The sequence below is a fragment of the Lonchura striata genome, chromosome 5 (genome assembly GCF_046129695.1).
Source record: "Lonchura striata isolate bLonStr1 chromosome 5, bLonStr1.mat, whole genome shotgun sequence".
NCBI classification, from domain to species: Eukaryota; Metazoa; Chordata; class Aves; order Passeriformes; family Estrildidae; genus Lonchura; species Lonchura striata.
This window is the reverse complement of record NC_134607.1, coordinates 23,263,295-23,288,482: the sequence shown is the minus strand read 5'-3', so window position 1 is coordinate 23,288,482 and position 25,188 is coordinate 23,263,295. Positions and strand designations below refer to the sequence as shown.

The following is a 25,188-nucleotide window of genomic DNA, read 5'->3' as shown; positions in this document are numbered from 1 at the left end:
GTGAGAGAAGGGCTGATTAGGTTAGAAATTAAGTGTTTATTCTATTGGGGTTTTTTCTTTTTTTTTTTTCTTTTTTTTTTTTTTTTTTTTTTTTTTTTGATATGTATGTGTGTAAAAATAGTGAGGCCAGATGGAGTCTCAGGAATAATGAGAGAAAAGGCAGCCAGGAGTCAAGGGGGGTGAATCTGTATCCTGTCTCACCTCTCCTGCACACCCTGGGTGGACAGGCATTCTGCAGACTCACAGCACTCCTGCAGCACACCAGCAGCCACCACACATTCCCTGTGGCTGTCCTTGTTGGGATCCAGCTGGACATCTCCTCTCTGCACAATGTTCTCTAGAAGCTTTTCATACCTGGAGAGCCTCTTACATCCATCACCTCATCTTTTCTATCTAAGCCTTAGTTCCTTGTTCCCCACCCTCCCCCACACTTTTTTAATCTCAGTGTCACAATTAATTGGCAGCAGCCAACAGGTTCCTGGCACCACCAGCCTTTCAGTGACACCCTTTGTCCTGCTGGTGTCTCACCCCAAGTGTGCTGTCTTCATTGAGAAACCCTGCCTCACAGACTCTTGCTTGGCCAGACTGAGGAAATTCAGTCTATCTCTGCCATGGACTTTGTCCCTCCTTTGCAAAAGTTGCAACAGAGAACCCCCAAAGCTGATTAGGAGTCTGATTTCCAGGAACTCCAAAGTCTCTATGCCTGAGCAAAACATGTCCTTGTCCTGTTATGTGGCTTTTTTTCCCTGCACCTATGCTATATTCAGCTTTTTATGGACTGTGGGATGAGGAAGAGCAGATAATAGTATGGCTGAATGGCAACTTTGTCTTGCTGCAAGGCTGTTCTGTGCTTCCAGTGCTGCAGGGAAAGCTTTGGCACCATGAGGGGCAGTTGGAAAACTGCCTGCCTTCCACTTAACCCAAAGTAGGTCTCTGGGGCCAATATTTTGGATGCAGTGGACATGGTACCTTTCTCCAGAGGCCAGTGTTTAGGTTGAGGATACTCAGGTTCCAACAGGCTGGAGGAGAGGGAAGGAAAGAGGCTGTACTGCTCTGTGCTCTATAACTTGCTTCCTGGGGTGGGAATTGTGCTGGCAGACTCATGAGTTCACACAGTTGGAAGCTGGTGTCTGCAGCAGGCCAATTTATGTGACCTGAGGGCTCACTCTGATGTTGGCAGTGAAGGCCATCTCTCCCAACTGGGGCTATGACTGTTGAGAAAGGGCTGAGTTTGTTTTGTTGATCAGCTTGGGGAGTGTGTGTCGGGGGAGGTAAGAACTTGTCACTACGATGTGCTGGAGGAGTATTTGCAGGGAGGAGGATTTGCCCAGGAACCAGTGGGGGGATTGTGATCCCCTAGAATCACAGCTCACTGGGACATGTGGGTCTGACAGCAGAGGAGATTCTCTTCCTGACACTAGGGGGGCCCGAGACTCTTAGCTGCATTTCAGAACCCAACTACAAAGTGTCTGGTGCACTGGAGCTTTGTACCTATGAAATAAGAAGTCCAGCTTTTTTTAAGGGTGGGAGAGCAGCTGAGGATCTCCAGCTACAGGGATGTACTTGTGGTGGGAAGGGAGGCCACATGTGTGTGCTGGTGTTCCTTGGGCTGTGTGCTGTCAGTAGGACTGCATGCATGACTGCTTGGCTGTTGCCTGAGAGGAGGGTGTATTTGTCTGGGTACAATTCAGACCTCATTCCCTTTTCATTGCATCGGTGCTTTTTTACCATGTGGCTCCTGTAAGAGCCAAACAAACAAACAAACAAACACACACACGGGAATCCAAACTCCCTATTACCACCACATTGCAGATGCAGCCTGGTTTGGCCTGTATTTCTCCTGTTGCCACAGCAACGGTAAGCCAGGGAGTAAATCAGAATATCCTCTCTGGTGCTCAACACCCCCATATGGCAAAATAAATGACAGTGTGGAAAGCCTGGTCTGTCTCCCCTACTTCTCCTTCCCAACTCCTGTTCAGCAGAGACTCTCCAGAGACCTCTCATATCCTGTCAGACCCCAAGGAGCTCACAAACTTCCTCCATAGGGGATGAGGGAACACCACCTCTGCTGTGACCATCAATCCCCCCTATTCTCTCCTCCAGCCGCTGCGTCTCCCGTGGAGGGTGATTAGGTCTGAATCAATACTCACTGTGCATGGTCTCAGCTCAGCTGGCTTTTAACAAGATGAGTCCCATCAGCTCCACTAAGGACCAAACAGCATCCAAATCAGGCTTAGCAACCTGCTTCTTGCTTCAGCAAACTCTGCTTACAGCTGGGAGAAACAGCCTTTGGAGAGGAGCAAAGCAATCAAAGCACATTTAGGACCAGGACTCCTGTCCAGCTGAGCTCAGAAATATGCTCACTGGGACAGCTGCCAAAAGGGCTCCACCAGCTACGCTTTGTGCTGGCCTTGGGCACTTCCAAAGTCAGCAATGTGCTTAGGAGAGAGATCTGTCTGCCCAGAAAGAAGAGTCCTTGGGAGGAGAGGACTGCCCCTGAGAACTAGTGTGTTGCAGTCCCCTGGAAGCAGGGGAGAAACTGGATTTGCATTTTCTACAGCAGCTCTTTCTATGTGCATCTTAGGTAGGATAATTCTAGCCCTAGAGGATGACCTGCATCCCTCTTTATTCCAGCAGCTGATTAGAGGGTATCTGTCACTTGTGCCTCCCCCAGCTTTGGCTGTGACTTCCTTCCTTAGGAATCTCACTGTGTTCTTTGGCTGGATTTCCTCAGAGAATCCGATTTATGGCTCCCCAGTGATTGCTAATGTGTAAATACTGTGTGCTTCAGTATGGCAATGTGAATGCCCTCGTGCATTGGAACTGTTAACCCTTCAGCAGCTGAAGATCCTCTCCCTGTTGTGAAAGCTGCTTTGCTTGACAGGGAGAATCCCAGCCTGGGATCATGGGATCTCAGTCTGGCTCTAGGCATGCTTGCAGATCGGTGCAGGAGGGTGGACCTGCAGGCCTCCTTAGGCTTCTGTAGAGGTGAAAGGATGAGGCAGGAGCACCCCAAAGAAAAGGCAAAAAGGGCCATTTCATGATTAAATGCTAGAGCACAGCAGCAGTGTAAAAATATACATATATCACAAGCCTTAATTAACACAGGCAAAGGGAAAAGGAGAAAAAAAGCCACTTTTTAAAGGTTTCACAGAGACTATAAACTGGCAGCACAGGAAAAAAATGTAATACATGCAAATTAATGGCATAAATTTAGGGTTACTTAACTTCACAAATGTTAACAAGCTCATAAAAAAAAAAGTTATTCTTTCTCAGTTTCCTGTCGCTGTTTGTTTAATTCTCTCTCTCGCTCTCTTTTTAAACTCTGTTGAGAAGATTATGTTTTCAGTATTCCTCCTAAATTAATTCTGCCTCTCTTTTCCTTCTCCCTCCCTCATCGCTGTCTCTTTCTCTGTACCTTCCTCTGTCTGCTTGCCTTCTTTCCCTGCCTATCTATCATATTCTTAATGTCCCCATCATCATAGTATCTACTCTTGGATACAGTACTGTCTCATTTCTCTCCCTAATTCCTTGCCTGGCTCTCCCCCACTCACACTCCACCCTTCTTCACAGCTCTCAGCCTGCTACCCTCTTCTGGATTGTATTTTTTTTTTTTTACTTTTTCCTGGTTTTTTTGTTCGATTTATTTGTTTGCTTGTTTTTTGGTTTTTTTTTTTTTTTTTTTTTGTTTGGTTTCGTTTTCGTGGGGAGGGTTGCTTTTGGGGAGTGGTGGTGGTTTTTTGGGTTTTTTTGGTTTTGTGGGTCTTTTTTTGTTGTTGTTTGTTTCTTGGGTGGTTTTTGCTTTTTTTTTTTTTTATTTGTTTTTTCCTTTAGCAGTCTAGCAGTCAGTATAACTCCAGCCTGGTAATGCTATACACAACACTACCAATTTCCAAACATGCATTTTTTCCCTGCCACTGGCAGACAAAGAAGGCAAGGAGCAAATTAAGTGGTCTCGGGCTGAACTGCTCGTTTATCAGGCATTGGAGTGGCTGCTTGTGGCTGCAGACTGCGTGGCTGGAGGCAGAGGTAGGGCTGTGTGGGCAGGCTGGCTTGGTACACCGCAGCCCCACTCTGAAACAGCTGTCACAGCTCCCCCGACACCATCCCTTTATCCGAGGCTCTGCCTCTGCACAATGGTGGATAATAAAGGGCACGGCAGCTCCTTGCTGAGCCTGAGAAGTCATGAGCCCCTGAGGTCACCGTGTCTCTGCTTCCCGCGTGTTTCTTGCTTTGCTTACAGATAAAACTAAGTTTAGAAAACTCAGGCAATTGCCAGTTTAGCTCTGCCAAAACTCATTTCTCCGGAAAGAGGACATACGCCTTTTGTTCTGCTTCTTTTTAAGCTACCAAGGACACCCCAAGTTGCATTACTTGTGACGTAACTTGTCCTGTCCGTGATGCTACAGCGTTCTGTTCTTAGGCTCTTGTTCTCATTGCTTAAAGGGAAGATGGGTAAAAAAAAAATCTTATTTTGACTTATGGACCAGACTGAGTCATAGGAAGACATCATTAAAAAAAAAGAGGGGGTGGATATCATCAGCTTTGGCCACAAGCCATCCTTGGAGCTTTCAAAGTTGCCTGTAAATATTGCTGCCAGCTCTGTTTCAGTATCAGAGACAGCAGTCCTGGCTAATAGCTTTTCTCCTTAGTGGCCCAATTCAGTATTTCAGAATGCTGGAGAGAAGAAGGGGAAGTCAGTGTTTTATTCAACATAGCAATCTCAGGAACAGGGAGGTGAAATTTCAAGCTGGACTCCCCTGCAAGCAGTGAAAATAAGAAAATCCAAACAAGCAAAGGAAAAAAAATGGAAAAAACTGAATTTCTCAAAGCAAGAGGAAAGATGCTGGTGAGTGGGTAACAGAGAGGTTAGGAAGAGGAAGCACAGAGGGAGAATCTGTTGTGTTTGGAAGATGTGGGAACCATCAACACAGATGTTGCAGAAGAAAGCAATTGAGAAGCTGAATGGGACTTGCATGGGTTTACAGTTGGGTGCATGCTTAAGCGTGTTGCTAAATGGAGACCTGAATGAGTGAGAACAAGAAATAATCATGCGGGAGTCCCCGTGCAGAATCAGTCTCTGTCCAGATTGACATCACAGGCTTTCCCACTGATATAAAACGTTGCTTTTCCTGGGTAGGAAATGAGTCAGGGTGACTCCGGAGCTTAGGGCTTGGCCTATGCAGATTAAGAGGAGTAGCAAAGAATAAATAGAATATGGAATATGCAAGGGTGACTAAGGACTCAAAGAGAAGCAAAGAACTGTGGGGGAAGGAATAGGCCCACAGTGAGAAACAAGGAGGGGCTGCCAGTTTAATTGCTTTCTAGGGCTACATGGAGAGAGATTTAGGGGGATAAGCATCACTCCCTGGCCATGAAGTACCTATTACATGGGTTAGTGGGTAAGACATTGTGTGCCTGTATTAGCTGAGTAATGCTCCTTTGTTGTTTTTTTTTTTTTTTTTGTCCTTTCAGCCCAGAAACAGTCTGAAGCAAAGTTTGTTTCTCACTGAAAATATTTGCAGCACCTATGAAATCAGAGGCCCAATAACAATTGCAGCCTCCATGTACTCTGCTACTGACAGCATTGGAAGGGTCAGAATAGAGAATAGATGGGAAAATAAGATGGAAAACTGGACTGAGAAAGAACAAGGGAAAGGATGGGGTGTTTTTTAAATTGAGCTGTCCCCCATTTTTGATTGCATCATAGCCTGAATTAGCTTTGGCCTACATAATTAAAATGGAAGATGTCAAGGTACCAGGAGGAAAAAGTATTTTGCTGGGTTATTTGCACGAATCATCTGTTCACTGCACAGCTGCTGTAGGAAATGCAACGCCATGAGTAGACATATGTAATTGTAGAGATGGGGAATGAATAAACGTGTTTCAAAGAACAAGGAGAATTCTAAATGTCAGCAAAGGGGTATATGACTCACTCATTGGGAAAATACTATTATTGGATACGTAAGTAGGACTGCACAAAGCACTAAGAAGAGGGATGCTACTAGAAAAAAAGAAGAATTAATAAATGAAGGTAACATTTGGGTATGTGACAGTGAATGAATGAGGAGATGTGCTATAAATGCCATGAGCTATCACAGGGCTGGAGTGAAAGCAGAGGGAAAATGTGGGGTTGAGAATGGCAAAGGATGAAAAGAGAGAGATCATGGACGATGAGGAGAAGCATTGCTGGAGACTACTGAAATACAATGGAATGGATGAGTGTTTGTTATAAAACTACTTGGCTTTTGGCAGAATAATGGTGACAAAGAGTTTCTGTTCTACTGAGTTGGGAGTAAAGAAATAAATGAAGTGGGACTCCATGGGAGGAGAAGAAAATGGCTGTGCTGAAGAGACAGGAGGGGGCCCAAGACCCAGCTGGAACTCGTTTCTGCAGAGGAGTGTTAGGCTGTGATGGACATGTTGTATGGAAGAATCCCTCCCTGTTTTTCAAGAGGAAAAAGCGGTGTTTAAATGTAACAGATGATATTGTATAGATTACAGACATGGCTGAAATAAGCAGTGCAGGACCAAGGCATTTTGTGAGTTCAAGCCAGGCATTGACAATAATTAACTAATGCTCCCAGTGCAGTCAACAACATAGTTGCAGACTTTTTGAGTCCAGAACATAATGAACTTGAAACCTTTCAGTTGCCAAATCCTGGACACCATTCCAACAGACCCATCCCACATGTCTGGCTGGTCACCCTCACAGCCTGAAACGCTGTGTGCTAGTGCATCTGCCCAAAGGGAGACTGAGGAGTCCAGCCACTTCTGCAAATGGATTGGTCCTGTTTACAGCTAGGGCCAAGCGATCTCTAGTCCTGGAGGAGGAGATTTTCAGAGCCTCTAATTTGGGTCCAGCTGGGAGCAGTTCTTATTTTGGTTTTGAAACCCCAAATCCGCAGCAAGCTGCTTTTCTGGCTGTCTTGGGTTGATTGAGTTGGTAGAGAGACAGATGTAGGTGGATAATGGGAAAGGGGGTGGTAAGTGGCAGAGCTATTGCCTGAGTGAGAGAGAAGGATGCCGTGTAAGTACTGCCAGTCCCCATTCAGTGAGCAAGTAGTGAGTCAGGGGCAGATACTGAGTCAGCAAGAAGGCGGAGGGGTAGTGGGTGGGTAGAGCACCCTGGCTAACTCTGTGCAAACTGCTGAGCTGCACCGTTGCACTCAGCTCTCTGTGGCAAAGTTGCATGCAGTGGTTCAGGCTATTGCATCCCAGTTTCTCCCCTCCCCATGAAATTCCCTGGGCTGCTTTTCTGAACCAGTGGGCTTCAGAGAGGGCCCCTGACTGTTGCCTCTGGTGGGCACATATTATGCTGACGTGTTTATGAACCTACTTGCAAGCACTGCTTCTCTGTGAGGTGTGGTAGTAAAAGACGGGCAACAAAAACAGCTGATGAAGGCAGAGAGAGCCCTTCAGCCTGTGTCACCCCAAAAATACTGCTCTTGCAGTCAGGGAGCTGTTGGAATGTAGGAGTGGGGAGAAAGAAAAGAAAGAAAGAAAAATAGAAATGAGGTAGAAACGAGAGTGAGAGAGAGAAAATATTTGAGAGATGAAAAGAAATTACCATACGGCAGGATCCTGTTATTCAACCTAATTTTCAAAGGACTGCAGCTGTCGCACTGAGATAATCTGTTAATTATAACAGTCATTGTGTTTTGGCAATGGAAGAAAAAACCAGGCTCTAAACAAGGCAAGGTAGTGAGGAAAAGAGAGGGGAGGCACGGCAGTGTCAAAATGCATGTCAGATGCTAGCTTGAAATATGGGTGGGCGAGCCGGCCGGGAGGAGGGTCCCTCCCCAGCAGGGCTGAGCTGTGCCACTGCCTGCGGGTGGAGGATGGAAGGAAGGTGAAAGCATCTGTATGGATGGGAAACATAATACCCTGTCCAGTGGGAGGCTACTCCTCTTGCTGAATCTAGGCATACATTGACCAGAGGAAGAGCTTTGAGGTGTTTCACTGCAAGTGAGGGAATCTCTCTCAGGTGACCACCCAGCACAAGGTAGGGCTGGAAGGCGAGAGAACGCTGAAGGATGCTTGAATGCCAATGCCTGTGTCCTGCAGGAGTTTGCAGGCCTGGAGGTGTCCTACACAGGGTAAATGTCAGGAAATGATTGCTACTGCAGGACATATATGATTCCTTGGGATTTGAGTCCCCCCCATAAGTGACTGTAGTGAGCTGCAATTCAAGGACCATGCCCTTTTCCTACCCTACCTGCAGGGTAGGTAGCATTTTTGGGGGCCCTCTAAACTGGCACTTCTGGGTTGCTGGGGATGTTTTTAGCATCCAGAAATACTGGAGGTATGCTTTGTTTGAGTGAGGGCATCTCTCAAATAGCTTCCTGCTGTTCACGATCAGACTACCGAGAGCCAGGACTTGTTGAAGGAAACAGGGCACCAAGGCCATCACAATGACCCTGAGGAGGTGGTGGGTCTTTGCCGTGACATCACATTCAGCCCGAGGATTTCTCCTGGTCTCATGGCTGGACATGCTGCATGGGAGCACACAACAGCACCAGGGCTCCCACCCTGCTTGCCACCAGAGCCCCCACTCCTGGTCTGTTACCTGCAGCAGGTCACACACAGGCTCATAGAGAGCTGCCATCCCTGTCCCTTTACACCTCAATAGCTCTTAGACAGCAGAGGTCATTCCTTGTCCTCATAGAGCAGCTCCTTCACACATGCACATGCACAGAGCCTACCCTCACACCCTGCTCCCTATAGTGATTCACGTCAGGGGACACACACAGAAGGAATGTTCCTACCCCTTTCCCTGCAGCCCTTCTCCCAAACACACACAGGTTGTCTCCCATGATCCCTGCATGCCCACATGCAACCTGCACTCCCACCCCATCCCCTGCAGCGCCTCTCACACAGCCAAACACTCCCACCCCTTTCTCCGAGGTGCCTGCTTCATGCAAGCACACATGCACACACACATAAACTCACAAACAGCCTTTTCCTGGCTCTCCATGGCAATTCCTCCCTCCCCAGGAGCCAGCACTGGTTCTCTGCTTCACAGAGTGACTAAACCACATCCACCCCCAGCCCACACATCCACCCCATCACCTACAAGGACTCCTCCGCACACACACCCCCTCCACCTCGCACTCCTGGAGCCGTCAGTGCCACGTCTTTCTCTACAGTGACTCACGCCCATACCAGTGCAGCATGAGAGCCAGTCTTGCTGTCGTACTCCCTACGGCAGGTCGCTGCAGAGGGTCACACAGACCCCATGCTCCCTCTCATAGCCAGCAGGAATTATTTCTAAGCCTTTCTACTGTCTCATGTCTGGGCCCATGGGATGAAAAGGGGAGTATGTTTCCCAGGCCCCTCTCCCTGCTCTGGAAGGAGAGAGTTGAAGGCAGCCTTCTATCTCCTATTATTGGAGATAATATTTTTTGTGGCACCTCTAATCTCTTGACATGCTCTTCTACCTGGAGAAGGCTGTTTCCCAAGCCTACCCCCATGTGCACGCTTATGTGGATTGCTGCTGCAGGCTGTCTGGGTGGAGCTGGCTTGATGCAAATCCGCCTTAATCTTCAATAATCATATTAATATAAAAGGTAACCATTTCACTTTGGAAAACAAAAGTGGCTTTCTGGCCTGCCAGGGAACCACAGGCATATGAAAGACCTTTCTGCCAGTATTTATCACTCTAAAATAAGATTTATGCTTCTAAAGCTCTCTCTTTCATGCTTCTGAGCTGCTTCATTTTTCTCCCTTGAGCCTTCCCATTCTCTCTCTCTTGCTGCCTAACAAATTAGGCATCTAATCGCTGTTGGGAAGGCACGATGGGAGAGCAGGGGTTTTATATACAGCGATGTGTTGGTTTTTTTTCATGGTTAGTCTTTAAGCTGTTTGTCCCAGCAAAGATTTGGAGTCAATGGCAGTGTGTTTTTTTGAGCCTGGGTATGTGAATTCTTCCTTCTGAATTTTTCCTTCTGAATTCTTCCTTCCAGTGCCCCAAACTGGCCAAAGGTCAAGACCACAGAGCAGCATGTCCTTGGGGCAGTACTGCAACCCATATTTCATCCCTTTGCCCTTCTTCTCTGCAGGGAATCCTTGCTCTTTGGAATTTGAACTTTGTGAGTATCCTTGCAGTGGTGTCCTGTGAAAAGCAGCTGGGATCTTGTTTCGTTCTCAGTGTCCTGCTGGGATCCTAGTAGTTTGGGTTTCCAGATGTCAGGGACAGCTGGAGTTTGGGAGCTTTCAGAGAAATGAGTTTTCTACCCACAAGGACTGTGGATTTGTTTAGAGTGAAATGAACCTTCCCAGAGCTGAAGCATGAGATTTCTCTTGCAACAACACTCTGCCAAATTCACAGAGCCTCTAAGGTTGAGTGGACAACCTTCAGCAGGACTCATTGAATTCAGTTCAACTCCTGTAAGGGATAAAGGCTTTGTCTAGTCAGTGACATGGGAACACCTTTTGTTACTTGACTTTCTACTGTGGCTGTACAGCTCCTTTGAGTTCTGGAGTTTTGAAACTATAGGGCTGATTTCAAACAAATGGAACATTGGGATGGAACTGAGAGATAACTCAGTTTTTATAACTTTCATAAAACCTTCTAATTTTAAAAATTCCTACAATGTGTTCCATGAAAATAGGGGGAAATTAGAGTAGAGAGAATGTGAGAATTAACCTTCATTGAGACCCATTAAAGCAAAGAGTGTTGTGGAGCTCAATCCTTGGTTAACATCAGAGAATCTACAGTAGAAGGCATTCTCTCTCTCTCTCTCTCGTATATGCTCAAATGTCTTCCATGCCACAAAACTACTGGCTATCAGGATTCCTGCTTCCTCTTCTCTTGGTCCCAGACTTGTCAGAGCTTCTGGAGCACCTGTGGGCACAGCCACAGGTCCTTTGCTGCATGACTTGAAGGTAACTCCTGCAATAATTCCCTAGAAACAGGTCAGAGAGGGAGAGACTGCTGTCCTGTAAGTGCCACAGCTGTGTTTCAAGCTTCTCCCATGGCACTGTGCTTCCACTAGAGCCAGGTGCAAAAGGAAGGACAGTCTCTGGGTGGTGATTTGGGGTGGCTGCAGTGATGCTCAAACCACTGTGAATTACATAAACTACCCAGCAGACTGGGAGATTCCCTTCAAGTAAGGCATGAATTTTGAGTGCCAAGCACCTCTGGGAAAGACTCCTCTTTCAGAAAGTAGTTAGAGAAATCCTGGAAGGACCTTAAAGCCAAGAAGAGGAGGCAGAGTCCCTTGGAGATAGTGTTTGTGCCCTGAGGCCTGCCAGGAGCAGGCAGCACACTGAGCTGGCAAGAGGGATGATGCTCAGCTGCAGCATGAAGCTTAAGAAAGCAGCAGGAGCTTTGGCCTGGTTTCGGGGTGTCCCCAGAGGAGTCAAGAGTGTTTGGCAGTTTTTTAATGCATGCATTTCAAATGGGAGGCTCTTAGCACCGTTTAAGCAATGGTAGAATTAAGTGCTGGTTTTTCCAGTGCATGGGGCCCCAAGAGGACAAGGTTGACAAGGTCAGAATTTTAGGCCCAAATTGCAGCTGTATGTGACTTTTCTGGTTGCCTTGTATTTTCTCTCAGTTTTGGTCCTTCCAGTTCTTCAGGCCCCAGTTTGCCTCTGTGCCTCCTATCTTGCCTGTTCATACTTTCATTGGCTGTATTTTATACTGTCATCTCACTAGTGACCTCAGTCCTGTGTCATTCCCTGTGCTACATTGAGCTCCAAGTCAAAGGGATGTTTGTGGCCATTGATACTTCCTGACTCAGATTTGGGACTCTTTGCCCTCTGTTTCACTTTCCCTTCTCTTTCCTTTCCTCTGAACCATCCCTGTGGCCTTCTGCTCTTCTCCAAAATGCTGCAGATAAATGTCAGTAACATTGGGGCATCCATTAGTAGAGAGTGAAGCAGAGGGAAATCACTTGGGAGCTGATAGGCTGACTTTGTGCCAGCCAAGGAGAGCACAGCTTTCACAGGTACAGTGTCACTACTGGTAGTTCCTTCATGTTCGCATGTACATGAGGATGGCCAGGAGCCAAGGGCTTGTTGTAAATCTTGAGTGACACTGAAGAGTATTGGAAACCTACAACTAAATCAGCCTAGCACATGGAGATGGTTATCTTGTACCTTCCCTATAAAACATACCCTGTGTCCCAACTCTTTCTCTTGCCCATAAGTTCTCTGCAACTCTTGCATCCCCCTTCCTTGGCTCTCTGCTGTGCTGGACTTATTCATTCTTGCTTTCCCTGTCCTGTGCCTTCTTGCTCTGTTGCCTTAGAAGCAAGAGAGTGAAACAGCCAACTCCATTGTCAGCACCTTTCAGGCCAGTAAAAAGGACAGAGTGTTGTTTCCTTGTGCTTCTGGACCCCAGTGCTGTGTGATTTATGTTCTTTTGGCTGCAGACAGTTAAAGGAGGGCATAGTGCTGCCCCTTACTCCTGCCCTCCCTTTGACTATGTATTGCCGTGGTCAGGGAGCAGCTGTTCCCTAGAGGGCAGGGCGTGGCTGTGGTAGGGTTGGAGACCACCACTCCTACAGCATTGCTGTAGCAGGGTCTAATGGTGCTGGGCTGAGCTGAAATGGGGTGCTGGGTCATGGGCAGGGATGCAGTACACCATGGATTGGTCTGGATTCAACACTCTTAAAACTAGCATGATGGTGGGGAGACAGGAACCACTGGGGGAAGAATGTCAAGGTCTGTGTATTTCTCATCCAAGGTTACCTTGGGGACCTAAGGGGACCAATGAGTTTGGCTTGAGGAGTGGCTTGATCCTTCCTGTGTCCTGTGGCTGAGGCAAGGCTACACAGCCCAGGTGGGACGTAGGTAGGAAGCAGGAATTTCTGCATGGTCCCCTTGGTTTTGGCAAATAGCAATGATAAACACCACCTTTATTTTTATCTATCCCTAACCCACCTCTTTCCCTTCCAGGCTACTATGACATCTGCCCTTCCAAACCCTCTCTGTCCTGCCTGAGTGCAGCTCCCTGAGTGGGATGGGGTGGCTCTCAGGGATTGCTGGGGTTGCTGCAGAGGAATATGGTCCTGGCCTCAGAGTTTCTTTCTGTGCATGTGTACCATGAACACGCTACAGCAGGCAATGGTGACTTCAGCACACCTTTTGGAGCAGTCTGCCCTACCAGAAGGGGTCAAAGCAAGTGGGCTGGGATGTTCCTGTAGGGAGCTGGATATTGTGCAGAGTAATTAGTGAGGTGAGACAGGCAGGCCAGAACATAATGCTCAGAGAAGGATGGTGTCTAATCCCTAAATCTTTCCACTGCTTTCTCAGGTGTGTCCCTGGCCTCTGCCTGGGGTGGGCATATTTGGGCACCAAAGTGCAAAAAGCATGATAGTGTCTGCCACCCCTTTGTTCAGTGGAAGAAATCAGGTGAAGTGAAGGAACATTAGAGAAATAGGTAAAGGGATGGAGATGGTGTGGGGAATTGGCTGTATCTCTGCATGGAGTCACAGTCTGGAAAAGGTGGAACAAGGCAGAGGACTGGTGCTGAGAAATATCAGAGGCCTGTGGGTGCCAACCTGTGGAGAGCCAGATGTGCCTCCTAGCTGAGGCATCTGGGGGAATAGTGTCAGGAAATTATTTCTCATTGGATTACAAGGCTGAGAAACAAATCAACAGACTGTAAAAACCTCTGCCTTCTGCTTCATTGCTGGCTGAGGTAAAGCTGGGGCAGCAGCTGAAGCCATCATATGACAATCATAAGTGACATGAGTTTGGTGGCCTCAGACAATGAGCTCTGGGGAATGGAGGTTTTTTCTCTGTCTTTTCCATGGGTGTAGCTCTTCTCACCCTTCCCTTCTCTGTCTTGGCTTTACTTGTTGGATTATTGAATATTTAAGTATTTCTCTGTGACACTATCTCTGATCCCTTAATCCAGCTGGCCTGGTAATTCCACAGACCCAAATCAGCTCAGATTTCTCCACAGACATAAGCCTTGTTCCTCAAGGGTTCACTCCTCTTTCATTTATCTTCCTTCATTTTATTTCTGCCCTTTGTGTCTCTGTGCTGGAAATTGGTTCAGCTTTTGCAGCAAAAGCTTCAGCGATATCTTTAGTGAGCAGCCTCCCCCCAAAATAAAAGGGGCAAGAGGGGATCTTTATTTTTCATTAATCAAGAATCCTTTTCTCTGTTTTTTTTAGTGTTTCTCCTCAAAATTAAAAAAAAAAAAAAAAAGATGATAGCACAGTGCCCACATGTTTTATCTACTGTATGAAATTATTTCCTCTGTGCTGCCTGAGGACACCCCTGCCAGGCTCCTGTCTCAGCACAGTGGGAGAAGGGTTGAAGCTGTAGCTGGAGAGAAAAGTGCTCCAGGTTGTGCTTCACGGTCAGAACCAGGAGCTCGCCCAGAGCTCAGAAATGCATTTGTTGTGGTTTAACAGGCAAATGTCACTTTGTCTGCAAAGTGTGTTTCTTACAAAGGGGCAGTGTTCATAGCCCCCTAGGAGAGGTAATAAAGTGTGAAGGTGTAAACTGTGCGCCACTCTTTGATGGGGCTAGGTGGATGATGTTCTTCAGATTAGGAGTTTTGACATTGTTGGGTGAGAGACTGGAGGCTGATATTTGACACACTGCCTGCTCCCTACCCCCCCACTGTGTTCAAGCCAGATTGATTCACCTCAACAGCCTTGTCCATGCACCAAGAGTCAGGAACAATTTTTAGAGCAGAAGTGGTTACACGTGGTTTGAATTATTTATCCCTCTTGCATCAAGGAAGGAAGGAAAGGAAAAAATGTTTAGCTTTTTTGGGGGGGTGGGGGGAGAAGCTTGTCTGCATTTTCCCTGCTTCATGCATTTTGTGTACATCATTTCCAGGCAGCTGAAAATTCATGGCTTTGGCTGTACTTGGGGCTTGCCTTTGTTTACACTAGGGGTTTTGAGCCCCCGCAATAACAGCTTTATGTTTCCCACTCTCCTTTCCCTTCCCCTTCTACTCCCACGCCACTGCCTTCCCCCGGGTCCCTGGCTGTGATCACACTACTTAAGGGAGCCCAGATACCCTTCTGCATATCCCTGATATGACATTATACATTGTGAGGGTTCCCTCCTCAAAGGCTTATCAGCACGGCAGGCAGTACCACACCTCTCTTGCTTGCACCCCCCTTAACATGTCTCTTCCCCATCTCCCTCTTCTCACGAAACATTGCTGTTGTGCACTTATCTCAGAGATGCTTCCAAATGATGCCTCTTCTTGTCTTTTGTGTTTTCTTTTCTAGATTCCAGTGACAGATGGATCTCTCTCATGCACACTTGCTCTTTCCCTCTCTGTATTTTTATTTTCGACATGTTTGATCCGAAGCCCTGAAGCTTCTCAGAGGGAACCCAGGAAAGAAGGAAGAGAAGGAGTAGAAACCAAGGGAGTGTGAGCGACACAGGAGGCAGCCCTGCCTTGTTCTTCCAAATCACACTGTGGAGGGACGGGGGAAGACTAGAGAGCGAGGACTTGGGTTTGTTTTGGGGTGGGTTTGGCATGGGTGGGGGGTGGGTGGGAGGGAACAAAAGGGGAAAAAGTGTGTGAGTCGCTCATGAGCATCAAAGAAGATTCATTATCCTTGGCCTGAATTTTTATTTAGAAAAGAAGCACAAGGTAGTTCCCTTCCAGACCAAACATCCACGGTCATAGCTTTTGGGTGTTCTGGAAGAATATTGCATGTGTTCCCCCTCCTCTATGCTCCTGGCTTGACCCAGAAGGCAAGAAGAAATAATGGTGATGACATGTGATAGGACTGGGGTGCTCATTCCCTTCCATTGTTAAACCTCAGTTCTTACCCCCTAGTTTCTTTTTGTCCTTCTCCTGAGATTTGGCATTGGTTTTTGTTGGGGATTTCTTTCCCCCCATCCTGATGAGGGCACCACTGCAGACCATGCTGTGCCTGGGGTTGTGGGCAGCTGCCCTGCTCTGCTTGTTTTCCCCTGGCACCGTGCGGGGTGACTGCTGGCTGATTGAGGGGGACAAAGGGTATGTGTGGCTGGCCATCTGCAGCCAGAATCAGCCCCCATATGAGACCATCCCTCAGCACATCAACAGCACGGTGCATGACTTGCGTCTGAACGAGAACAAGCTCAAAGTGGTGCTGTACTCCTCCCTCAACCGGTTCGGCAACCTGACTGATTTGAACCTGACCAAGAATGAGATCTCCTACATTGAGGATGGGGCTTTCATGGGTCAGTCAAACCTCCAGGTCCTACAGCTGGGCTACAACAAACTCACCAACCTGACAGAGGGCATGTTGCGGGGCATGGCCCGCCTCCAGTTCCTCTTTGTGCAACATAACCTAATTGAACTGGTCACCCCTACTGCCTTCTCTGAGTGCCCCAGCTTGATTAGCATTGACCTGTCATCCAACCGCCTCAGCCGTCTGGAGGGCAACACTTTCACCAGCTTGAGCAACCTGATGGTGTGTGAGCTGGCTGGCAACCCCTTCAACTGCGACTGTAGCCTCTACGGCTTTCTTAACTGGCTGGCCCTCTTCAACAACGTCACCAAGAACTATGACCGCCTCCAGTGTGAGACTCCACGGGAGTTTGCTGGGTATCCGCTTCTGGTGCCCCGGCCTCACCACAACCGCAATGCCATCACCATCTTCCAGTCCATGTGCAGAGGGGGCACCATCCCCTCCCTCTCCAGGGTCAACCCAACCCCTTACACCCCTGACTCCCAGCGAGATCTGGATGAGGGGTCAGCCATCAGCCCTGGGGATTTTCTCTCAGTCAAGCCTCCAGCCTCTTCCACCACTGACTCCTCCTTCAGTCCCAGCATCAAGTTACATGATGTCACAATCACTTCAGCCATCCTGATGGTCACCATCCCCATGCCCTACAGTAAGATGTATGTGCTGGTCCAATACAACAACAGCTATGTTTCTGACATAGCAACACTGAAGAGTAAGAAGGAATATGTCACTGTCAACAAGCTGAAGGCCCACACCGATTATACATTCTGTGTGGCCTCTATCCGCAACAACAGGCGTTACAACCATACTTGCCTGACCTTTGCAACCCGGAGCAAAGGCAGGGAGGATCCTATTTCCAGTACTTCCACCACTACACACTATATTATGACCACCCTGGGATGCCTTTTTGGAATGGTCATTGTCCTGGGGGTGGTGTACTACTGCCTGCGGAAGCGGAGGATGCAGGAGGAGAAACAGAAGTCACTCAATGTCAAAAAGACCATTCTAGAAATGCGTTATGGATCAGATATTGATACCAGTACCATGGTCCATCCTTCCCAGAAGCTGGGTGAGCCACCTGTCATTCCTGTCTCACGGATGTCCTCCATCCCTTCCATGATTGGGGAGAAGTTGCCCCCATCAAAGTCAATGGACGCTGGGATGGAGACTCCCAAAGTCACCACTAAAGGTAACTACATTGAGGTGCGGACAGGTGGTGGGGATGGGCTGGAGAGAACCCAGCGAGATGAGGACCTGAGGGAGCTTGACAATGGACAAGGCTCAGCTGCTGAGATCTCTACTATAGCCAAGGAAGTAGACAAGGTCAACCAGATCATCAACAACTGTATTGATGCCCTCAAGCTGGATACAGCATCTTTCCTGGGTGGTGGGACTGGTGTTGACTCAGATATGGCCTTTGAGTGCCAGTCCATCCCAGCTGGTTCCTCAAGTGGGCTAGAGCGGCCCAGCTTTCTTTCCCCACCCTACAAAGAAAGCTCCCACCACCCTTTGCAGCGCCAGCTCAGTGCTGATGCTGCTGTGGCCAGAAAGACCTGCAGTGTCTCTTCTAGTGGCTCCATCAAGAGCGCCAAGGTCTTCAGCTTGGATGTGCCTGACCACCCACCACTCAGTAAGTCTGACTCCAAATACATTGAGAAGGGCAGTCCACTAAACAGCCCTTTGGATCGTCTTCCCTTGGTGTCTCCGAGCGCCATCCACCACTTGGAGGTCAAGCCTTCTTACCATTGCAGTGAGCACCGTCACTCCTTCCCGGCCCTGTACTATGAGGAAAGTGCTGACACCTTGAGCCAGCGGGTGTCATTCCTCAAGCCACTGTCCCGGTCCAAGCGAGACTCAACGTACTCCCAGCTCTCCCCCAGACACTACTTCTCGGGCTACTCCTCCAGCCCCGAGTACTCCTCAGAGAGCACCCACAAGATCTGGGAGCGATTCCGGCCTTACAAGAAGCATCACAGGGAGGAGGTTTACATGGCAGCTGGGCATGCCCTGCGGAAGAAAGTTCAATTTGCCAAGGACGAGGATCTGCATGACATCCTGGATTACTGGAAAGGAGTCTCTGCTCAGCAGAAGCTGTGACTCTTCCTCACAAGGAAACAATACAACCCAAGACCCCCCCCCGCCCCCCGCCTCCAACAACCAGAAAAAAAAGCCACTTGACTGTGAAAAATAAAACAACAACAAAATACTCCTGACAAATACAAAACTGACAAAACCTTTTCTTAAAGTTTACAACAACTGTTACACACACAGACACACACACTGACACACACACACACACACACACACGCCGAATTGTCTCTACTGTGTTACGGGGACCATTGTTCTGCCCACAGATGGTTGGGAGGAGCGCCCTGCTCTGACACTGTGATAACAATGTTGGAGTGTGGGTGGGTGGGAATGGGCTGGGAGTGGTTGGCAGTGGTGGTAGGAGAAGGGAAGAGATGGACACTCACTGGGCGTGAAACTCAGCTGTGAACTATTCATCTTTCTGTTCCTGTTGAAGGCTGATTTTTCTTTTGGGTGGGAGGGAAGGACTTTGGTTTAGAAAGCTTCCTTGTCCACCTTGTACACTTGCTATGCCAAATCTTCCATCACTAACTTTTTCCCTCATTTTCTTTAGCAGTGGAGGATTTTCTCTTTCTCCTGTCCCCTTCCAAAACAGGTGGGAATTGCTGGAAGAAGTTCTCTCCCTTCTTTTCCTTTGCCCTTCCCTATCACTCTCTGTTAAGGGTCCCTAGGCTTGAACTTCCTGTCTAGATACTTCACAAACCTCTGTCCTCCTCAGAGGAAGGAGAAGAGATGTGAAGGACCAAGGCGGGTAGGACCTGCTGTATAACAGGCTCTGTGCCCTTGCTGCTCTTCCTCCTTCCCTTCTCCTGCCATGTTGCTGCTGATGAACACCAGCAATCTGGAGGGACAGACATTCTCCAGGCCTTCTCAGAGCCAGTTTTCTGCCAGTTGATGGGGAAAAACAGGTTGTGAATGTTCTCTTTGGCATGGCATGCCAGGTCCTCAAGGAGTGTTGGAGGAAAAGGCAGGAAGGTGTGGTCTCTCAGAGGTGTATGGGGCTCCCATCTATCCACGAGTGTTACAGGTCAGAGGTCCTTCTCCCCACACACACCTATGCTCAGGCTGCCCTTGTGTAGTCTGTTTAATTCTCTGTTCATGTCCCTCTTACTTTGAGGAAGGGACCTGGAGAGGACCTCAGCAGAACAAGTTCTCCATGAAGCTTCTGAAGCTCTTCTCAACTGATTTGCACCATGGGCGGTGGGGTGGGGGTCCATGGGAAGAGCATCATCCAACCTCCTCACTTCCAGGTGAATGTGAAGAGCAGGATTTTAGTTGCTCATCTCACTGGGCTGGCCTCACAAAGAGTCTTTCTCTTGTATAGGCTATGGACGTTCTGGCATGCATAGGGTACAGCCTAGGGTGAAGACAGGAGCACAGGGAACAAATGGGATGTGAGAATGGGGCCTGGGAGTAGCCCAAGAAGGATGGCTTGGAAGAAACTCCCTTTGTGCAGCTGCACTGTGTGTGTCAGGATAGAAGAGGACTCCAACATCCTGATGGAAGTGTTTCTTCTACTACTTTTACGCCCTCATGAGAGTGGGAACAACATGTCATCTCCTAAATCCTCAGAGGTGTGACAAACTTTTCTTAGGTATCCTGTCATGTCTCGACAAAATCCCAGTTGCACTTGCTAGATCCCAACCTCTGCCTCGTGCATAGAAGATCTGTCACAGAGTTGGCAATGAGCCTACTGCCCTCTCCACCTCAAAAATTCCCGTTTTTGAGCAACCCAGTGAGCACAATCTCGGCACCATCTACCCCAGTATTTTTCTGTCAGGCAGGAGTGCTACCTGCTGAACATGTCTTTATGCAGCACCGTGAGCTTCCTCCCCATGATCTGCCCAACACTTGACCATAGTTCACCTCTGTCAGGATGAGGGTGAGGGCCTGTGTTATGTTTGCCCTCCCTAAGTAGTTATATCCTCTTTGAGGTACTCCTCAGAAGACCCAGTGTTTTTGGGAGCCCTGGGAGAAGGATGAGGGTGTAGGAGCTTCTCTAGGAGAGATTTACATGCTGCATGCATAGAATTTGCCTGTTATCTGCAAGGTAGTAGCAATGCCAGGTGTGAGAGCTGGCTTCTATGTCACACATGACAATTTCACCATCTGTAAGTGAGGTGGAGCAGTAGGCAGAGTCTGGTGCATGAAAACCAGAGCAGGTATCCCCAAAGTGTAAACCTATGAAGATCTTCATAGGTTTACTCCAGGATGGGGAGTTTCTTCCTTGTAGAGATGCTGATGGTAACAATTCTAAGCCAAGTTCTGACCCCATTGCCTCAGATTTTTTACTGTCAGCCTGCTTTCCCACGGTCAAAGCATTATTTTGCCTTGAGTCCAGAGGTGTTTGTGGGACTGACTCCACATGGTAAGAGCCAATCCAACCCAGAGGAAGTGTTGTTTGTGCACATGTCTGTGTGCATCTGTGCGCAGGAGGATGAAGGGAAGTCACAAAGGGAAGTCACATCACTGCTGGCAGGTGTCCCTCTATGTTGGGACTATGCAGCAAACCAAGACAGGTAAATGCTGTGAGAGATGCTTAGGCACAACAAAGACCTCCCCAGCTACCACACAGAGCAGGCTCAGTGGTCTTCCAGCACGGCAACCATCCAAGCAGAAAAGACTAATGGCTGGGGCACAGAATTGGACAGAAAAATGGGGATGATGGGCTAGGGGGGATGGAGTCTTGTTCCTCTCCCCAACTCTTCCCTCCCTGTGCTTCTCTGCCGTGTGGTCTTGTAAACAGTTCTGCTCAGTCAATACTTTAAGGGGGAGCTTTAACCTGTAAAGGTTTCTGCTTTTTCCCGTCAACACCTCATGAGGCAGAAAAGAAAGGTCAGGGTTACAGCTATCATCAGGCCCTTCTTTTTTCTCTGGTTGGGGGTAAGGCTGGAAAGAAGGGAAAAGCCATTTCTCTCCCAGCTGTTGCCCCCCATTTCAAACCATTGGATGAAGTTTGCACATGATGGACTGTTCTGTGGGAGGAAGAGGGCAAGGAAGGGGAACAAAGTATCTCACCTTCCTTCCTCCTCCCTTCTTCTTTGTCCTGCTCCCTCCCTCAGGATGAGGGCTCACAAAGTGATGCCAGCCCTGTCGGAGGAAAGCAGATTTAACGTTCTATTTGCATGACAATTTTACTGTATTTTTCTGAGCAAACACCTGTTGTGTATGTGCCAGTTTGTTGGAATTTAACCTCCTCCCTCCAAGTCTCTCCTGTCCTTGTCCCTGTTTTCTCTGCTCCTTTCATTGATTCCTAATGTGATTTTTATGAGAGACTCCTACCAGTCTGAGAGGGAACATATCCCAAGGAGAACCCAAACCAATCACCCCATAAACCTCATTCCTTCTTCTTTCCAGTGTCCCCCTTTCCTTTTCTCCAATTGTGGTCTCTCAGCTGCTTTTCACAGTCATGTGTATAAAGGGGTATGTGTTATATACCAAAGGCCTGCTCTTTCTAGTGGCCATCATTTTTCCTTGTTATTGAGGAACAGGAGTGAGGCTTGTCAAGATAGATCTTGTAAGAGAAATGCCCCTTTGCCCTGGTTGCTCTTTCCCAAAAAGCAAGGTTATGCTTGAGGGAATGTGAAGTGCTTTAGCTGAGGGGAAACCTCTGATACAGCGAAAACTTGATGTGCAGCTGATTACAGTCACTTAGAAGATCTCCCACCACCTTCCTCTTATTGATTGCATAGACCTCTGGATTAGGTCTATCCTATGCATTCTCCACCCTGGCTGGCCTGACAGAGGGCAGGGCCTCAAAAATCTCTTTTTTGGGAAAAAGTATGGAGGGACTGCCTTGAAGTGTCTAAGGCCTTTAAGGCTTGGCTTTGGCAAGTCCCTCAATGCTGCCTTCTCCCAGGGGAAAGTGGACTTCTGGGGCCAAACCAAGACCAAACGCTTTCACACTTTATTTCTGGCTTGGTGACTCTTGGCAGAGAAAACAGGGCTTTAGTTCACCTCACTGAAAATTGTGGAGGGTGAGGAATGAGGTTGGGTGCAGACCTGCCCTCTAGCCCCAAGAACAGCCTTGGGGAGAAGCCTGGGCTGGGACCCTGCACTCAGGAGAGTGAAGGTGAGACTCTAGCTAGGCATGCTGTTCCTGTGGGGCAGAGCTCTTTCCTATATCTGCTGGTGCTGCCCCAGTTTATGCTGCAGTACCATGTTCCCTTCTCCCCCTCCCCACTCTTCTATGCTGAATAAATCCCTCTTGAGGCAGGTGTGAAATATTCATGACTGACAAATGAAGAATTATGTCGGGCTGAGGAGGCCTCTGTGTGTTTGCAATGCTAATCAGCCTTCTTGGCTGGAGGAGGCTCTGCCTGGCAGGCTTGAAGGAATGAGGGGAAGATGCAGGAGGAAGGTGGAAAAGGAGATGAGAAAGACGAGGGGCAGACACAGTAGGGGTGAATTGGTATGGTAGGACTAAGGAGTGGTGAGGCAAGAAGGTAGCAGATAGAGGGAGATGGAGAAGGTGTAGAAGAGGAATAGGCTGGAAAGACCTGGGGAAGAGATGGCTACAGTGGAAAGAATGGGATGATAAAGGGACAAAGGGAAGAACAAGGATTGAGTGCAGGGGTGAAGGTTCCCTGAGAGAAAGTAAGGGAGTAAGTCAGCAGTGCCTGGAGACAAAAATCTGGGCAGACTTCATGATGAGCTGTGACCCCTCTCTGTAGGGCAGAGCTAAGTGCTACAGGGTGGGCAGCTGCCATCTGGGTAGGAGCTGGACCCAGGGCCCCAAAAGCACATTTACCATGCTTGTTGCTGACTGGAAAGCTCAGCTGCGTCAGGAAGGACACACAGCCTCCAGGAGCCTGGAGAACATCCCTTCCACTGTCATGACCTCCTTCCGCACAAGATGCAGTCAAGAAGAGCCTCGTGGAGCCGTGTCCTCTTGTTGGAGCCAACCTGCTGCTGTCCCACTATCTGAGCAGGAGGAAACCTCCTCAGGGTGGCTTGGTGTGGGACAGATATTTTGTGCCACCCCCGACCAGGCTATGGGCTTTCCTGTAGGGCTGGTGGATCCTGCCCCACCTCAGCCATGCCCTGCCCACCCTGTCTGAACAGGTGTTTTTGGGTCCTTCCCTGGAGAAGGGCAGAGGGGAGCATCTGTTGCGTCCCCCCTACACACGCACGCATTCCCAACCTTGTCCCTCAGCCGCTTTGGCCTTGTACTGTGAGGGGCGTTCTCGGTCTGCCTCCCCTTGACTGTCCCCCCATGCGCCCTGGGGAGGTGTCTCCGTTCCTGTCCCCGGCCATCCTGCTAGGGCAGCTCTCTGCAGGGCTGCCCCAACCTGCCTGGAGAGAGGGCATCTTCTGCCTGGCTTCTCCTTCTCCCCCTTCTCCCACTCCTTATCCTCCCTGCCCCTCCAGGGGTCAAATTCCTTCCTGCCCCCTTTACGGTCCCCCTCCGTATGCCCCATCCTCGTGCATTTGGCTTGGCCTTTGCCTCCCCCATAGCTACCACCACCACTGTGAGGCCTTGCTCTTGGGCGGCCTGTCCCCACCGCCTGCTCTCCACCTTCCCTGGGGGGAAGAGGAAGAGTCTGTCCGGGTCAGGCCAGACCCTCCAGGGCTGGTACGGCTGGTCCATCCACAAGCACAGCGTCTGGGGTGAGGGGGTGGGAAGGGGCGGGCAGCTGCCAGGCACAGAGCAGGGGGTGTCAGCTCTCGAATGTAAGGAAGGGCCTGGGAGGCAGCTGCTGGGACTGGCTCCTTGTGGCCTCTTTGGTGTTCCTCCTTCCGTAACAACCCTGTGACCCCCCCGGTTGTGTATGGACAAATTTATGTTGGAGTTACGTTCTTTACTTTCTTCTTTTTTTTGAATTTATTTTCTTTTCTTCTTTTGGAATTGTATTTCTTTCTTGTTCTTTTCTTTCTTTTTTTTTTTTTTCTCTCTTTCCTTCTTTTCCTGTTTTAAAACTGAATGGCACGAAATCGTTTTTCCTCAACTCGGAGATTCCTGTACGGAGAAAATCAATTTCTATATTTGCAATAAATTTCTTATTTAAAAAAACAAACCAACAAAAAACCTAAAAAAAAAAAAAAATCAATGAGCAAAAACTATGAAAAGCTGCTTCTGAGTCCATTTGTTCCAGACTTGTCTGGTAGAGAAGGATGGGACAGGATGGGACGGGATGGGACGGGATGGGATGGGATGGGATGGGATGGGATGAGATGAGATGGGACGGGACGGGACGGGACGGGACGGGACGGGATGGGATGGGATGGGAGGAAACAAGGTATGGGTGAAACTGAGAGCGTTGGGTCAGGGCATGGAGAGATTGTCCCAGACACCCAGTGGTCACCTTCTTCCCTCAAACACCTTGTTTCTCTTCCCTTAGCTATTGTCTGTTTTGGACACATCCTTGTCAGTTCTGTCACGATACCAGCCCTTTCCTGCCCCAATCAGCACACAGGTTCTGTCCCACCCAGGGCAGGCAGACAGCTCTGCCTGGGTGTAAGACAGAGCTTCCTTGCCCATTACTTACACAACAAATCCTCTGTCTGAGCTCCAGTGCTCTCTGGAGGAAGGCAATCCAAGGCAGGCGATCCAGCCGTGGGTAATGACTGAGCAATCTGTAGCCTAATCCACCAGCAGATATCCTGATCTCAGCTCTTCCTAAGCATCAATATTTAAAGTCAAGAATACAGCCAGCAAATCCATGCCTATTGGTGCATTTATACACATAATTAGGCCAATTTGTGTATGGTGACATAGCAGCCATTCCCTTGCATGTCTTGTCTCTTCTCTGCCTCCTGTTTCTTAATGTTTCTACTTTCTCCTGAGAGTGGTATGGCTCCTTGGCTCAGAGGGTTTCTTTTTTTTTTGTTCTTGCACATCCAGCTCTGATTAGACAAATCTAGCCATGGTTTCTAGGCTTCGTTATTGAGTGTGTTGAGCTCACAGTCTCTGCTCTTGTGTAGTAAAAGGAAAGGA

At 48.6% G+C, this 25,188-nt stretch overlaps 1 protein-coding gene across 6 annotated transcripts in view; it reads left to right on the top strand.

Moving 5' to 3' along the window:
• ELFN2 (extracellular leucine rich repeat and fibronectin type III domain containing 2) overlaps positions 1-25,188 on the top strand; it is a 124,384-nt gene that overhangs the window by 33,934 nt on the left and 65,262 nt on the right. For 4 of the 6 annotated variants that reach the window (XM_031503644.2, XM_031503645.2, XM_031503647.2 and 1 more), the window contains exon 3: positions 15,207-23,365. The exons of 1 other annotated variant lie outside the window; for it this stretch is intronic. In XM_031503644.2, coding sequence (XP_031359504.1) covers positions 15,834-18,260 — 2,427 coding nt within the window. In that variant the 5' untranslated portion in view covers positions 15,207-15,833 and the 3' untranslated portion in view covers positions 18,261-23,365. Of the gene's footprint in view, positions 1-5,475; positions 5,915-15,206; positions 23,366-25,188 lie in introns of those variants that run through there. One more of the 6 variants, XR_004147671.2, reaches the window with a different exon arrangement.